At 39.1% G+C, this 18,510-nt stretch overlaps 1 protein-coding gene across 1 annotated transcript in view; it reads right to left on the bottom strand.

The window, feature by feature from the left end:
- Positions 1-16,966, bottom strand: part of phf21b (PHD finger protein 21B) — a 49,741-nt gene extending 32,775 nt beyond the window's left edge. Inside the window, exon 1 of the mRNA XM_087786952.1 lies at positions 16,270-16,966. Coding sequence (XP_087643078.1) covers positions 16,270-16,323 — 54 coding nt within the window. The 5' untranslated portion in view covers positions 16,324-16,966. The remainder of the gene's footprint in view (positions 1-16,269) is intronic.
- Positions 16,967-18,510: the final 1,544 nt, after the last annotated feature.

Below are 18,510 nucleotides of genomic sequence, written 5' to 3'. Positions count from 1 at the left end.
ATTATATACTAGTGAAAACACATCTCAAAAACTGCATGCAAAACGAAATGGACATTTCAAAACTCTGATGGGATATATTACATTAGATAAATGGTCTGAGGGGGGGGGCTATAAAGTTGGAGCCAATAAAACAACATTAAGAAGACACCGATTTACCGCTTAAACAGCTGGAGAGAAAAACTAAATCATAACTACAAAAAGATGAGTAGTTCCTTTATAGAATTGTTAAGTTACTATTTTTTATTTATATACCAATCTTTAAGCTCCAATCTGCACAGTCAAGTTTTCAAACCCGTTAAAAAAAAACGCTATACTATAATTTAACAGTTTCCAAGAAGACATTAAACCATGAGAATAATCTTGCATCCGTGTCCAGTCGGGCCACTTCTGACAGATTTGTACGGACGCTTCCTGTTTGCAACAGCCTGCAAACTTGAAAGAAGCCGAGTGAAGTCTCATTTATTAGAAGTTGCTTTTTCTGGCAGCTTGAATACTGAAGGACAAGAACACATACCCTCTGAAAAAACGCCATTTAAAAAAAAAAGAGATTCCTTCTTTACTCTTGGAACTAGTTAAGTGGAATGGAATATTAAGATAGACTGCTGCAGGTGAGCACAAATATTGCAATATTTATCATCATACACCAAAATGGACATCGCCTAAAACCACACACCTTGTCATTGGGACTCTTATATTGGCGTCCTGTTTAATATTTTTTAAAAAGCAACCTTCTTCTTTATTTTGTGTCCAAAAGATAATATTTTCAAGGGAAAAACTAAAAAACACTATTTCAGTGGATAAGAGTACGTCACTTTGTCAAATAACAATGCACCTGGATGACTATCACTTGTAATGTGATAAATAGTTTTTTTCTTCTGTGGACATTGAACTGGCAGTTTTAATCCAGTGTAAATTTTTCCTGACATTGACAAGCATACTTTTATAACCTACAGCAAACCATCCATCACTTAACACTGCGCAAGGACATCATTAACAACATATTTTTTTGTTCCCTTTAGAATACTGAGTTCAGGTTCAATTTTGTTCCATTCATTCAGTAGCCAGGCAACTTGGCAGATTATTTGTGTTGAGATGTCATGCAGTAAACACATGAATCTTCCTTTGAAGGCCACATGAAACATTTTATTCAAGGCCCGTTGGTCCCTCTTGTTTTTGATTCCTCGCACGCAGCTTTTTTATCCAGTCAGAGCGCGTCACTGCCTTTACAAAACTGCACAGTGACTGGCGCTGCTATCCAGACGACGGACTGAATGTGCTACCTGGCAATAAAAGACCGGTGTGAGAAGTAAATGTCTGTCATCAGTTCCCCGCAGCCCCCCCCCACAAAAAAATCTATCAGTGAGACAGTGAACGCAGATTTAATGAAAATCCTGAGCCGCAAACAACAAATCGTTGCCTTTTTGTTTGCTCACCAGACTGAGAGCTCTTTGTGATTCTGCCCGGCAAGCAGCAGTTTATTTACACACAGTTTTGAAAAGCATGACACAGCTATTAATAGCATGGCGGCCCTCATCTTCAGTTTAAGACTACATACAAACCATGCCATCTTCTGGCTGCAGCAGAAAGAAATGAAAAACAGAAGCGAGAAGAAGGAGGAGGAGGAGGAGGAGAAGAGAGAACGACAAATTATTCTTGACATCCAGCCGGTGAGGATGTGGAGACGGAAACGCTGCTGCACACAGATCATTGGAATGAAGGACACAACATAAGAATGTGTCGCTGTCATGCATCAACACAGCTGAAGAAACCAAGAAAATGAATCACTTGACAAAAAGGATATTCCAAAGAAAGTTTTGGCAGATGCTAAAGAATCCACTTCCGTTTTAAGAACTTCACTGGCATATTTTAGTATTGTGAAAGTGGTGTTACCTTGGCTCTTAAACACATTTAAAAAGACAAGCGAAAAAACTAACCTATAGCAAAAACGTCAAAGCCATAATGATGATTTAGATATTCAACATCAACGCCAATTCACATCTCTGTTTAGGTTTTGCCCTTTTTCATCACAACCACATCTGGAATCTTTTACAATTATCAGGTCAGTTATACTAAACACTAATCCATTACTCCTTTATAATGAACAAAATAAAATGTAAAAATGTCCCTCAGCTTTAAGTAAGTATATTAGGTTAACATAAATCAAAATGTTTTGTCCTTTAAACTTTTGACTTTATTTTGAACTGTGCAATGGTTTATGTGACATTAATAATCAAGCAAAAAAGGATTGAGCCAGTACTCAAGGGAAAGTAATGTTTGCGTCACGTTGGCAATGTTTCTCTATGTGAGAAAGAGACAAAGCTGCTCTGAGTCTAAGCCAAACATCCCATCATCATGTCTGTATTAGAATCCTAAGCGGCTGAAGAAGGTCAACCCTGATATGCATCCATAAACTTGTCCCTTTGCCATCAGCCTCACAGCTTTTTCTCTTATCTTGCTATTTCTCCAATTTATTTAATACCGATCATCTGTTTTGCCATTAAGAATCGGAATATTACTAAACTTTGACTTAACAGTTTTTATTTGATTCAAGTCAGCATACCATTGGTTTTATATGTTACGATGTATAGTCTTTGAGTATTTTTGAGTTATTATCAAAAATGTATGTCCGCATGACGTCGTAAACAGCACTCGTTTTTGTCCAAAAGCATATTCCACGTCTATTTCACATCATTTTGGGAGGCTACGGCCACTTGTCGTCCGTCTGCTCTGATCCTACCCTTGACAAACATGCGCAGAACACGGAGAACCTCTGAACGCTGGCTGCTTCCAAAACCTTTCCAGCAAGAGCAGTGACTCATGGGGTCAGTGTAACCCAGCAGAACGAAGAGTAAGAATATGGCTGATGTATTTTTAGGTGAGTGACTCACAGAAGCTCATTTTTTTCCCTCTCCACGCCGCTTCTTGACTTATCGTCTTAACTGGAGATGTGGAGCAGTAATGAACTAACAGTGACCGAGTTTAATCATCAGAGATACATTAAGGCCTCGAGCCACTTCTTGGACGCACAGTGATGAATCTACACAAATTCCACAAGAGGAATCGAGTCAAAGTTGAAATCCTAAAATGAAGGGGAACGGCTTTGAAACAGTAGCAGATTAAATTAGTTGTTGAGCGACAAATGTGAGTGGCGCCTGCATTCAAAACATTTTGATAAGACCCAAGAACCTGCTCACTTTATAATATCTGTGTTTGTTATTCACTTATTCTGCATGACAGGCTAAGTATTTTACATCACTTGATTCAATTAAATGTTGAATGTTTACAAGAAAACAACGATAAGAAAAACCCAAACAAGCCAATACAAAAGATCACAGAGAGCGCATGTACATTTGTCAGTCTTATGTAAGATGCTGACATACTTTTAACTTCAGACAAGACACAAACACAAGGATGTCTGGGGATGCTGGATCAGTGCATGAGGATGCAGACACAACAGTGAGGGGGTGAAACGAATGTTTAAATTCCTCATTGTTGGTCTACCTTTTAGCTTCTGGTACATCATTTAATCCAGATAGAAGAGAACATACGTACATGTCTAACCTTCACGCTGTACTCATGTAGGTTTACGACAACCTACAGAGGTGGATTGAGTTCTCCAAACTCTCAGTAGACATGAGGTCTTGGATAAATGGTTGTTCATCTTTTGGACAACCAAACCAACCTGTTTAAGGTGTTACCACGTCGTACCCAAACTAGCTGGGATAAATTAAAGCTCCCTTTAAGCCCAAAAGGGGAATAAATTTGTCTGCCTAGAGATTTTAAAATAATATAAGATTAAAGTTAGAAATAGAAACAGACCATAATATACAGTTGTAGGGGGAGGTACTATGAATATATATATCCAAATATTAAAATGAGTCCAATCTTAGACAATTGGTCACAGCTTTATATGGAAAATGTCAATTGACGACAATTCTTTTTCAGGTGTTTCTGAAGTTGGAGTGAAGATGCTTTCTTCTCCCAGAGCTTGATCTCTTTAAAAAACCCTCAGGATAGTAGCCTATTTTCAAGATCAAATGCCATGCTCATTGCCAAGAGCCTATCTATCCCTGCTGTAGATTAATTTAGTTAACCTGGTGACTCGTTTCTCTCTGACTCACACACACACACTACAATGAATAATCAACGATTTCAAAAGTCATTCATGCCTAAGAATATTTACACGGCTGTTAGATAAGATCCCCTTCTGAGTCAACCCGACAAATAAACATAACTTCGGACTCGACTTTGGAAATGAAAATGCTGTGAGTGGTAGCTAGCTGGAGGGATGATGGCTGGAGGAGTCCACAGGAAGGTAGGGAGGCTCCCTCGAGGCTTCTGAAAAATCATGTTACACATCAAAGCTCCGAGATGAGTTCACCCTGTTAAACCAACTCCAACTCATCTTTTAAAGCAAGCGTTCTAGCAAAGAACTTGAAAAGAGAAGAAAATCTATAGAGAAATACGTGACATATTATCAAAAATTTGGAGACAAATAAATTCAGAGGACTAAACTAAATCCTTAAATTAATGAAGTATCTTTAGTCCTCTTTTAAGTTGTACCTGTTAACGGACACTTTGAACATCTTAACGCTCAACGTCTTATGTTGATAGACACATGGCTAAACGACATTGATGCTAGTTGCATGAGCTTTAAGGATGTAAGGCATGTTTCCTTCCACCTGATGAGTAATTACGATCTTCCTTCCTCAGGAGTGCTGAACTGTGCATCATTAGCAGCTCAGACAAACATTAAATTAGTCACATTTCAACGTCAGGAAAGTCCCTCTAGCCCGTCCACTGCATTAAGTCTTTACTCGGCCATTTTCCAGGCGGTGTTTGTGTTGCTGCGGCTTTGATTAAAAGGATTTCCAAAGATTATATTCCTCACAAACTAGAAAGGCATTATCAGTATTAAAGCAGCGCAGCCTCAAGCTACGCTTCCGAGATCAGTGGCTGAGATCAGATTTGAGAAGGAAGCAGGATTAGACGCACACAGGCGTCGACCTGACAGCTCATCACAGCTTAACGGATGCCTGATCCCAAAAAAAAAAAAAAAAAAACGCCTATATCCGAACATCTTCAAATGTTTGGACCATGAGTCTAGCAGAGCAGGGGGGGTGATGATGCACTTTTAAAACCATGAAGTGAGAATTTACCATTAAAACCAAGTTAAATGCATTTTCATAACCATCCGAGAGCTTTTAAACTCAACCTGGTTATTATAATTAAAACCAAATTATGATCACTTGCTCCTGAACAACAATTCAACAAGTACACATCAGTATTGTTGAGCACCAACTGTATGATAACGCTGGATAAGTATGAGACCAACAGATACATAGATAAAAAATAAAAAAGAGTGATCCATCTTCTGTGTGACATCAATGCACATCTTATTACGCTTTGAATTATGACACTTATTTTCAGCACATCATCATGTATTGATAAATGTTTACAGCTTCAGTAAATAAAGTCACATGACTCCCTCCTTCCCTCTCCGAGGCACATTTATGCGTCCAGGTCCAGTTGATTTACAGTGCGAGGCCCGCTACATTTAGTGCCGTCTTTATTGTCATTCACTTGGTGCGACGCGTTGTACAGCCATCGTGACCTTCCGCGACCTCCAAAAGGCACACATCCCCCCCCAAAATGAGGCGACAGGAACTCAAAACAGCCGCTCGGATCGTGAACCCATGGTCGGAGAGGTCAACGAAATATTAATGGGCCGAGGCTGTCGGCAACATGGTTAGAATTTAATGGAGATGAGCTTGTTTAAATGATGTCGCCTGTTGAGTCACGCTCTCGCCATAAATCAGGTCTTATGTTCCAAAATGAGGGTTCTGCTGAACCTGACCTTACAAGACGTCAAAAAGCCAGATGGATGCAGCTAAGGCCATTGGTGGGTACAACTACAAAGTCCCAAATTCTAATTTGTAAACCTAGCTATTCCACACTAGGAGGCAAGTTCAAATTGGAGGAAAATTGTGTTTTGTATTTCCAAAGTAATTTTATGGAATTATAAATTTGAAAGATGATATTTCATGAGAGAAATGTCGTGAAAAGCTCCAGTGGTCAAGACAAGTTTACTTTAGCCATTTGAAATTTCAATTTCAATTTATTTGAAAGGACAATGTGCAGTTACCCATCTGTAGTCCTCAACAAAGATGCAGACAGTTTACATCACATACAAATAAAGCAAAAACACAATAATATACAAAAACACAGTACAATCTAATAATGTCAAATGAATACCTTATTATTGTGATATTGTTTTGTTCTTTTGCATTCCCCAAAATAAGCTCAAAATGCATTTCTTTCATGTTTTCGTGTGTGTATTGTGTTGTGGACCTGATGTAATGTCTTCCTTCTGGGAGTCTACATTTGCAACAAACACATCTGATACATTTTTCAAAGGTTCTTTGAAGTCACCCTCCAAGAATATAGAGTCCTAGTTCCTTTAATGGCGAGGCCTCCTACCCTTTCACCAGTGCCACGCGAAACTCAATAATGCATGAAAATGACGGTGAAATCTCGGCCTGGAAGAAGTATGTAAATTAACTTTGGAAGAGAATTCTAAAAAACAAAAAGCAACTCCAACACATTTAACCAATTTTAAATTCAACATTAAAGCATCTCTGGAAATGTTTTTTGGGGATTTATAGCTTGAATAAGTAGCAGTACTTTTGTTGGGTATACAATCGGGGCCCAATGAACACCAGGAGGGTAAAGTACCAACTGTTTTTTGATTTGAAGACTAATCAGTCTAACTGAGAGGTTTTCCATTCTTTGCTAGTCTTTTATTGACCTTTTGCTCACGATGTCTGGTTAGATGGCTGAGTGAGTCCATTGTTTGCCACTAAAAAAGAAGGAATGAACTACTTCCTCTGAAGCTCTCACACATGCATACAGATGCACACACAATCGCACACCAGCGAGGAAAAGCTAATCAGGGAGTAGTGAAAGAGGGCTGGACAGCAGGGACTGAGAGCGAACCAGCTGCTGTGCAAAAGACAATAACATTCCTCTCCTTTCTGCTTCCTCACAAAAGACCCCTGACGGGAAATACTGCAGCTTCAAACTTCAACAAATACATTATTTCTGTGAAGCAGTGAAGACACAAAAGTGGGGGACGGGAGGGGGAACGCATAAAACTTATTTGTACATTTTGTTGTGGTTTATTCTACTAGGTAATAGAGGAATAGTCTCTGATCTATATTAGGATTGACTACCAAACTATAACTATTGGTTATTTCAAAATGGATGATGGGTTTGAGCATTGAGGAATATGATGACGTATGTTCAGAATGGTGTTTACTTTTTGTTTTACTAAATATCCTTTATATATATATATATATATATATATATATATATATATATAATAACTAAATTTAATTAATGCAATTATTGTGCAATTGTGAATTAATAGAAATGGTAAATGGCTATATTGAACGTTCTGTTCATGTAGTATTAAACTTCATAAAGGCTGAATTGAAAGAGGAACCATGGCGAACAGATTAAAAGAAAACATGTATTTATGCCTTTGTTTAAAACACATACTCCTGCATACTTTGAACATAACACCAATAGTTTCTGCAAGTTAAACCCAAAGTAACTGCACATACTCATGACACACACGACTGATTCAATATAAAATACAGTAGAATGCACCTCAAACTTTTTCCCCTTTATTCTGCTTGATAATCTGTAGCATTCATAAAACCTTTGGAACAAGCAGTTGTGTGTCAACTCCCTGATCAACTCATCCCGGGGGAGCAGGAAGTGATCCGACGTCGCACATGACAAAAAGCCGAAACGGCAACAAAATGTTGTTCATCTCCCGTCAGACAGAGTTGGATGTTTAGTGAATTTTTCAAACCGCAGCCTTGCTACTCAATGTTTCATGCTTATGACCTCTTTAGTCTAGAGGATGAATAAGAAATCAAAGCGAGGCCCATTTAATACCAAAACAGGAACGCAGGAGCTCAATAACATACATTTTCACTCCAGCGGGATATCCAGATACAAAACAGAAAGTGTGTGAGAAGACAAAACAAAAAAGGTTATGAAGTAGTTCAGTCCCGCTCTCGAGATCCAGAGGTAATACTACAGCAGCTTTGAGGGCAACAGCACACAAATAATAAAACCTCTTCATCAAATTACCAGGAACCGGCCACCAAACCTGAAGATAATTGGGTGTCAGGTTAAGTCTATGAAGCTGTGGCTGCATCAACTGTCCATCTGACAGATGGAGCTGCAGTGGGTTATGGGAGCAGTCTGCGCCTCAGTCTGTCACTCTCTAGGTTAATAGAATCAGATGTGCTACGAGCACCCCCAGTCTCCCTCCCCACCCATGTCAAAGCCTGCTCCCGTTGAACTGATCTAAGAATGGCAGACATTGGAGCCGCCTCGCAGCGACGTCATTTCCTGTGAAGCAGGAGGACGCGATCGCAGATTTCAAGGACAAGTTCAGTCGCAGATAATGAGAAGAACTCCTCGTTTCTTGGATAGAGGTAATTTTAAAGGAAAAGAAAAGCTGAATAAACATCCAGATCAGGGGTATTGTGGTCAATAACATAATATAATGAACAAAATCAACAAGGACAGTTATATTACTCAAATACAACAAAAAAATCAAAAAAATAACTGTGAAATAAGTTTGTTTTTTTAACTTTGCTTAGCTGACCTGTCTTTAATTCAAGGACAACACTACACAAGTAATAGCAACAACTTAAATATCTAGTAAACTGGTACAAGACCAGGGTTCAAGTACAAATTATATTTTAATGCTTATCTTAAGCTTAGGTATCTCTGGCACAGCTTTAAAGTCAAATTTCAAGCCGATCAGATGTATATTGCAAGTACAAAAACAAATAGTTTGATCGAAGGATCTGTGTTTACTTTTATTTGCCCCCCAATGCTTTAGACTTTTATTAAAACCACGGACCCACAAAATAAGAGACACAATGATTTTGCACATTGTTCAGCAAGAATTAAAATAAGACTAAACTTTGGTCTGTTCATCAATGGTTCGTAACACCAATCCCTCAATCCCTCAGCCACCTTCTGACACCACTTTGGTGATCTACATTATTTTGAGACCTTCAACCTTATATTACTCATGGTAATTCAACAAACTTGGTTTAAAGGTTATTACAATGTGTTATTCAGGTGAAGTTGACAGTAGAATCGAACACAATTATGCATTTGTTTTGGGTCTGTGTTAATAGTCGTGAAAAACTATCACCTTTGGACTAACTTACTTGTATTACGCAATCTGAAGTTTGCTTTTAACATTCATAACTTGTTTGTCTTCTGATTACATAGAATGAATGGATGAATTCATGTTTATGATAGTAGTATACATTTGTGAGACCCATGCTATTATTATAGGAACTACTATAGTTAAAATAACCTCTGCAAATGAGTAAAAAGCAATACGTTTTTAAATGCATATTTCATTCAAGGTTCTTGAATTTCAGAGATCAGACACCGTTTAAAGTTTTACCTCAAAGTTACACATTTCATATGGCGGCTGCCATGGTAACTAAAACGATCTACCGTGAAGCGTCCTAAGATGCTGCAACTCAGCTTCTAACGATAAAGTGTGTGTTTTGGCGTGGTCCAGCTGCTGACGGTGCACAGCTGTGTTGTCAGCCGGTAAGCTGCTGACCAAAGCGTCGGCCTGCTGCCGCTTTGCACGGTTATCTACACAGATACAAGCCGGGAAACCTTAGCGAGGAAAAAAGTCAATAGAACTGCCTCTCCCGAGTGCTGCGCCCTTTACAGGAAAACGATTCAACAAGGCCCCCGATTTTGATCTACACAGAGACACTCCGAAGTGCCCTTTGAATGAGAAGGACTGTGTGCTGGCCGGCAATTTTTATGTTTGCCATTTCTCAGGGAGACTTTGATTTAACATGAACTATTGCACAGTCAAGATGTTCTGGACACAGACACTAGACAAAGTGAAACAAGACATCAAGAAATATTGTTGAGGGTGAGTAAACATAATGATAATGCCTAAACAAACTAAAAGGCAGCTATACACTGCCTTGATATCAGCTGCAAATGCTTATGTATTTCTGACTAGATCACATTTGGATGGACAAAAATAAAACACTTTTACATCAAATGTTGCCTTTACTTAAAAATGTTATGCAAGGAGAATATGTACAAAGGGATGGTTATGTGTGGATTCTACAGGTGTTCCATGTCAGAAATAAAAGGGAAAATGCTTATTTTCAGCAGTGAATTCAGTGCAAAGTCACTCAACTATAGTTTTTTTACCCTTTTACAGTACGTGTCAAATGTCACTGCTGAGTCCAAATTAAAAAATATATATATTTGTGCCACATCTGGGCATATATTAGAAACATTTGCCCGGTATACATTGCAAAGATATCCTGTGTCAGAAACCTATTCAAATTAAATGTAGAAAATCCATTAATATCAACTCATGCATAGAATTCTTCTTATCATTATCCATTATGTTAAAATGCAAAACAAATGCAACTCTTGAAAACTGCTAGAACTAGCAAATAATGCATCTTTATGTAAGTCATTATGTAAGTGTGGGACAAAGAACGCTAGCAGGTTTAACACTTTTCTTTCAGAGTATATTAAAATTAAACAGATCTGCCTCCATGAATTCAGGAGTGTGAAGACAGTAAAGAACGGGATAATTTGAGTCACTTATGTAAATGTAATTAAATAACTTTGCCACTAATGCAATAAGCTCCACAACATGCTGCAGGAGAGCCTTCTGTGTCAAAGAATCTCATATCACCAGCACAAAAGACATTCAACATTGGTTGAGCAGACTATTTGGAGTGGGTTTGGACAACTGAATGAGATTAAGTGGAAACTCATCCCATGAACCTTAGAAAACATCATGATCTTGTTCAAGTTTAGAAAACAATAGCCAAGGTGCCAGTATGCGATAAGACATGTTGCTATGATACCCGCAGAGTGCTAGTGAGCAAGTTCATTAAGCCAGAGGTAGTGAATGAGCAAGACTCCAGCGCGACGCCGAGATACAGCCAATCAGTGATGCTTTTGTCCCTGCAGCTCATCACAACAGCGGCCCACAGACTGAAGCCATTTATAACTGACAGCGGAGATGAACTGACCCTCAGACGTTCCACCATATTGCAGAACAAGATGCAGCGCATAAACACACAGACACTCACAGACAACAGAACAGAAGACGACAACAGAAATTGAAATGAAATTAATTAAACGGACTTAACCAATCTTAACACTTCATTTTGAGGAAGTGTTATTATTTATAATATTTACATATGTCGTCTGCCCCCTTATTAGAATCTTAGCTGACATCATCTGATATGTAGGTTTTAAAAATGTTTTTACGATACCTAGAAAAATGTAAAGACTATAGGAAACCAGAGAAGTGAGGCTATATTACATTGTAATGCTAGGACCCAGGCAAGACTTACCATGCTTTAAATACTATTTGGGCTTCACAGTGTCATAACTACGGATAACTGAGGCTCATGAGAAACATGCCAACATCTATTCATTTATAAGCATGCAGCCCTAAATTACACAATAATGTAGCTGTTGTGTAGGAATGAAATGCCATACAGGGCAGAAATGCTTCTATTACAACAACAAAACAAAAAACATTTACTTACAAGCAAAGAAGCCATAGAAAGGAAAACGGCATGAATGCTAAGTTGCACAGAAGGTATTTTCTGTATTTTAAGCTTTTGTGCCACTGTAAGAAAGATAATCCAAGCACTGCAGCTTACAAGTCTATCATGGACAAAACACGGTTCCAGTTGACTCCATCTGAAGTCAGTGACAAATTAACCCAGTGTTAACTGTCATGGCTGGTGTTATAAGTGTAAAGAAAAAAACATTTCCACGCCGTGTTGTTAAAAAAGAAGACTCAATCGTTTTGAATGCCAGATTAGAATGTTATTAATAATATCTAACCACCAGTCTATTTTAAACATTGCCTCACAATGGAAATTGATTAGTCAACTAATGGAACATAAGTTGTTGTTATCTGAAATCAAACTACTATTTTTGTTGTTGCCGTTACATTGCAGTAGAATAGCAAGACTTGTTTTAAAAAAAGGATCTTAAATGTTTTAGCATAAGCTTCTCAACAACAACAATCTGTAGATGCATTTGGGGATGCCGCTCTCAAAATGTTTATTTAAACAGGAAATCTAAGCAGAGTGAAAGTGACCAGTCTGCAAAATGATTTTTCTAACCAGTAAGTGTCAACATGACTTGATTGCTGAAAAAAAAAGAAAGTTAAACACCAGCAGAGGAAAAGTCCAAGGACAAAACAGAACACAGGGATTGTGTGGTATGGGTTGATTTGTTGTTAGGACCCTTGTGTCCTCCCTGTTGTTTCTGTGTGCGTTGACATTATGGCCGCTTCAGAGACAAATGGCAGTGTGGCAGTCAACACGGGTTAATTCATCGTAGCCCCACTGCCTGCCAGGCGAGCCAGATCAGCACTTTTCTGCGTCCCCTGGAAATGACTGTTTGCCGTTCAGTAATAAGAAGCAGTTACACTGATCTCCAGGAGGAAGTGCTTAAGGAGTTGGATGAAACTGGGATTAAATAACCAGCAGATTAAACCGTTTCCCAGGATCAACAATTATTTCAACGATCTGGACAACTCACTTGAAGAAGTTGTCATTTGTGTGGCTTAAATCACATAATTCATTTGAACCACACTGAAACTCCAGTTATAAAGGTTTCAGGGTGGGGATGTACATATCCATGACTACCCTTTTATCCATTACCATGTTTATATGATTGAGAACAACCATTAATGGTAGCAGAATTATCTTAGCCGATTCATTTATTAATTTGGCCTTTTTAAATATGTTTTCCCCATTGAACCAGTATAACTGGTTATTTAAATAAAAAAATAATATCTTGGAACACCTCCATTTGAAACTAAGATACCCTCCATTATCACATTGTAGAAAACTCAAGAAATCACTGAGCAACTTACACATTTGTGTTACACAAATTGAAAAAGGAAAGCCGTTTTACAACATGGCACATTACTCTGGTAATTTACACCTCTCTGGACTGTGGATGCTCAACTGTCTCCAACAGAAATATCCCCAAATCTCACAAGGTTTTAAGACCCCTGCAGGAAACCGTAACAAGCCATCCTGGGATTTAATCGTTAACTTGCCGGTAAAGTTTCTGGCATAGAGGTAAACAATGGATGTGGATCCACTAAAGGCCCCTCTAGAGTGTGAAATAAAAGAAACAATGCCACTGATGAACACAACACAAGTCACTGACCTCCGACCCCGGCAGGTGCAGAAACAAACACGTGCAGAACTAACAACTATTCATTTTAATAATTGCCTCTAACTTCTAAATGGTTCTGTTAACACCACTATTGCAAAAGGAAATTAAGTCAAAACATTTAGTGAAATTAATCTCGAATGGGGTTCTTTTTTCAGGAAAAATGTAAATAGAAATAGACTTTTTAAGTGTGTATTTTACAATAATTTTCAAACATTATGAATAGTTAAGAAACTTAATTATATACGTGCAATTAATGCAAGTTATTTTGAAGTATTAAAGCAGATGGGGGGGCTGCTCTTTGCCTGAAACACTTCAATAAAAACATCTGCGTGTTGGTCTTACTATTACAAAAATTTAAATGATAGGCACATTCTAATTATTTCACTGGAGCGCAAGTAAACTTCAGTCAAAATGATTTAAGTTCTTGTTATGTGTTCACCTGGAGTGCTTGTGGTATTGTCTATTGTGAAAAAAATATATCTTGTAAAGTAACAACATGTCAGAAAGATGCTGCAAAAACCCTAATCCACAAACATGGTTGCCATCAGTTACGACACAAGTATAAACAACATTGACATTTTGACCAACTCCATTATACCAAGTGGATTTAAACTTGTTTCAAGAAGTTCAATAAGCAGAGCTTATAAGAAAGCAGCAATAAATCCATTCTTCTTTAAAGAAGAATTGTAATAAGAATGTTTAGGGTAATACAGAACACAAAAAAACAACAAAAACATAACAACAAATAAACAAAAGAAGCTCCACCATAACAAGAGTAAGATAAATCTGAAACTTCATCTCTCACTAGAAATGTTCGATAAGTTGCTTCAACAACAAACGTTCCTACTTACAGGGCCTGCAAGAGTGACCATGAAAGGTTGTCCGGCTTTTATTGAGGCTCCATAAATACTTCTGCCGTTATCTAATTATTTCTGCTCGATAAATACTCACTGGAAAGCAGCTTGTGTTTGTTTTGCCGCATTGCCAATGTTGACAGAGCCTCAAAGTGTGCTTAGTTTTAGCTCAGATCATCATTAAATCATCATAGAGTTGGAACAGAACGGATGTGCGGCTATAGATATATATAATTCAAGCAGATCCAATTGGTGGATTTGTCCGTTTAGGTGTGGAGGAGAAGAGTAGAGGTCATGGTTTAGGCGGCGGGAGAAAGAGAAATAAGTAGTGTAGTGACTAAAAAACATTGGTGCGCGGTGCTGACGGAGCTTTCTGTCTCTTCCTTACCACCCCTCCCCCCTCCAACCAAAAACAGCATCAAAGCAATCAAAATGGTAATGTTAGGCATGAATGGGGCCCATCCCCCCTCCTCCACCTCCTGCATGAAACTCTGCAGACTTTTTTCCTCTCCATGTTGGATGGGGGGAGAGCACCCCCCCTCTCCCCTCAAAATGGATGCTTCCACTATCAAACTAAAAAGATAAAAAAAACAACAACATGGAAATACAGACAGCTGAGAATCAACAAACTAGCTGTTATTGAGGAACTTCATATTCAACACGCTTAAAAAAACAACTATATTTGACGGTAAATAGTGTGGTGACGTTTAGAAAACAACACGTGACTATTAAATATAGCCGATTGATAAATATCGATCTCTTCCTCTTGAATTCCTTCTCTTGCTAGCTGAGGAAGTTAAGTGAGTGTGTGTGTGTGAGTGTGTTCTCGTGCTGGGACCGACCGGCGGGGCGGTGCATGGCGGAGCTGGCCGCGGTGCTGAACAGGACCAAACCACTCTCTAAACTACTTTCTTCAGCATCCTTTTCTGCACCTGCTCCTAAACCCGGAGGAAGATCCTACGACGCTTCTTTAAAGTTTAAAAAAAAGGAAAAGAAAAAAAAAGAACAGGACGCCATGAATGCGAGTCAAAGAGTGAAAGTGAGCGAATCAAATGCACCGCTCGGGTCATGTGACCTAGAAGAAATAACACCCTAAGTATAAAGTAACAAAATGGATTAAAAAACAGATTCATTTAACAAGTCAAGTTAGGTTGAAGGAAACTATTTGCGTGGCAAAAAAAAAAAGAAAAAAAAAGTCAACACCGGATAGTTAGCTAGTCCTTTAAACAGCCTCTGGAGCTACTCTCCAGAAACATGTCGACCTACTCAAAATGGACGCTAAATTTTTTTTTCAACATTACACAACTTTGGCGACGGTGGAGCTATAGCTAGACCGCCTGGAAGAGCCAATAATCGGGTGTTTTTATCCTCTTTCACTTCCGTGTTTACCACCATGTTCCAGCCTCAGATAGTAGCTCCACACAAACAAGAGCTCAAAGCTACACATAGCGGAGCTTCACTTCTTCATCGCTTACGGCTATTATTAGTGTTTGTTTTTTAACCCAAACTATCCTGTCCTTAACCGTGTCAAGTGTGTGTTTATTTAAGGCCTAAAAACAAAATGAAAGTTCGCCTTCGATTTTCTTCGCCAACTCGAGAAAGAAAAAAAAAAAGATTTTAAGCTGATAAAGTTTCACGTCCACATCTTTCGATGAGCCCCTGGAAAAAGACCCCTAGACGACGACGTCTCCCCCCCGATGAAATAAATGTTTACCTGTGGGTCCTGCTTCATCTGTGCAACTAGTTTGTAAAAGACGACGAAGCACCGAAATGAGAGAAAAAAAAGTGAGTCAAGTTAAGGGAGGAACAAAGCGGCGAAGACTCGCCACGACCACTCGGTTCCTCATAAATATTCAGGTCGCGTCCTGATCGCCACACGGCACCACCGCATTACTCCCGGTTCTTCTCGCACATTTAGAGCAAAAACTACGGCCGGAAAAAAGTCCACTTTTAAGTCGGACTTTAAAGTGGACATGTTTTTTTTTCGCGAACCGACATGTCGCATAGTTTGTCCCCCCGGTGGAGTGTCCTCGTCCCCGGGCTTCACCCTCCTGCTCTCACCGCAGCCCCGGATGAAAAATAACACGATGTTTCCACTTACCTGATGACATTGGATTTCTACTTTCAACGCCTCCTGAAGGCCTTGTAGTTCCATGTTGCGGCCGAAAAAGCACTTTTCCAGCACTTTCGTCGCGGTCGAGACGAAGTTTGATGAATTAAAGATTGTTTTTAAAGCGTCAATAACAATTGAAAGAAGAACTACTCGGGCTGGAGAAGCAAGTTCTCGCTTCTTTTTTTTTTTTTACAAGCTAGGACTCATCACACACTTTCCGCCCGCCTCGGAAAAAAAGTGCTCCAAACCCAGCGAAAACCCGTCAGGTGCCGGATGGGTCGCTTCCAGAGGACAACCGAACGTCGACGACTCCGGCGGAGGGTCGAAGGAGGTTTTCTTTCGATAGTTTTAAGTTGAAAAGCGGGGACTATATTTTGTCCGAGTCCGCGGCTTGATTTCACTTTGCCTGGGGAAAAGTTGCGCTTCGGCTGTCAATGGTAATTCGGAAGTTCCCGGATGGAGCAGAGATAGCAGAACCCCCCACTGAACACGCATGCGCACCTAGGCGGCACGGTTGAGGAGTTCGAATCCCTTTTCAAAAGTAAAAAATATTTGTAATAAAACTGTAATATCAAGTGATCGCCCCGTGAAGCCGCTTCATATACTTGCTTCCATGCGATATTAAAAAAAAATAATATCAAACGTTCAGAATGCAAACCTGAACGAAGAGTTCATAGAGGACGTCAGACGTCAGTGACTAACTACGATCACGTTTTGTATTCTTCTCGTTGTGCATTACTCAATAGAAGAATAAAGAATAATAAACGCCTTTATTCATTATGTGTTAAAAGTTTACTTCATAGTTTTCACTCGTACATGTGAATGTTTTTATTCACTCAACATTGTCTGGCAGGTTAAAAAAAAAACAAAAAAAACAGGATATTACTTTATAAATAAGCAATAAAATAAAATAAAAATGTTCCAATGGGGAGTCAAGTACTTTTGACCAAACTTTATGTCTTTGGGACTGTTTTTATAACTATATTTGTAACTATTTTAAATAATGTTAATTCTACTCAGATGTGATCAAAACAACAAAAAGACCATCTCACATCTTACTTGTTGTCTTATTATTGTACTTAGATGTCAAGTGGAACTTCATTTTAAAACATCAGTTATGTGCAATATTGTTCAACATGTTGGGACAGTGTTACATTTTAGCAGTAGGGGAGTTGGATTGGCTAAAAAAAATGTATTTAATCGCAAAGTGAATGTTTTATTTTAGAATAGAACAAAATGTTACCAAATTGACTACATTCCTAGTTTTATGTTGAGTACTAACTATATCCACATGTTATCCTTATGTTTGTGTTGTAAGTAAAAGATTCCAGTGAGTTTGAAATGGTACTTCTATTGTTGTCCTTTATCAAAGTTGTGTGTCTTGGATGACCTATAAAAGCTGGATCCCTTTAAGAGAAAAGGCAGCAGCAACAGCCATAACTTTTTGGGTCAGAGCAGAAAAACCCAGACAGTTGTAGCATATGTCGAGCTCTTTACACTCTAAAACAAAGACATCCAACATGTTTGTTTCTGTAAACGTCATTTTCACCCCCTTTTTTGTTGTCCCTGTGACCCCCCCTCCTGCCACTGCTTCCTTCTCCCCCCTCAAGTCCCGCCCTCTGGGCTCAAGAGCCAAGCTTCTCATTGGTCCATCATCGAGCCTTGACCGCGACAGGCGAGGCAGGGGTGGATCCTCTCAACCAATCGGGAGTTTGCAACGCGAAAGGGGCAACTCGATCAACCAATAGGAAGCGAGCAAGACACCAAGAGGCGGGTCTGTAAGATCTGTGATCGGAGAGTTGATGAGAAGCGAATGTGGCATTTTTTTGAATTCATGTCAACAACTCAACAACAATTTCCCTACAATCCAAGTAGTTTTTTAAAAAATGTTTTCGACGTCTAGTGAGCGAGTTAGCGATGAGTCAGACATTTAAAAATGCTTGAACTTCAAATCAGCACCATGGACAGAGTCACACTCCATCGTCAGCCATATGCTGTGTTTTCTGGGACTTCTTCTTTATTCTAGTGTCGCGATCCACTGGCCTCGGTGGACAAGATCACTGGGTAAAGTTAAGCAGTAGTTGGATGTAGAAAGAAAGTAGTCCCTCCCCTCCTCCATCCTGCTCGGCCTGCCGGTGAAACCCCTCCCCCACTCTTCTACATCAGCTGCTACTTTTCATTTCACGGCTCAGCGGTGAAACTCCTGAAGTCTCCTCGTTGAAGCTGCTG

The sequence above is a fragment of the Callionymus lyra genome, chromosome 3 (assembly GCF_982586985.1).
Source record: "Callionymus lyra chromosome 3, fCalLyr1.hap1.1, whole genome shotgun sequence".
NCBI lineage: Eukaryota > Metazoa > Chordata > Actinopteri > Syngnathiformes > Callionymidae > Callionymus > Callionymus lyra.
The sequence above is the reverse complement of the archived record's forward strand: the minus strand, read 5'-3'. Positions and strand labels throughout refer to the sequence as shown.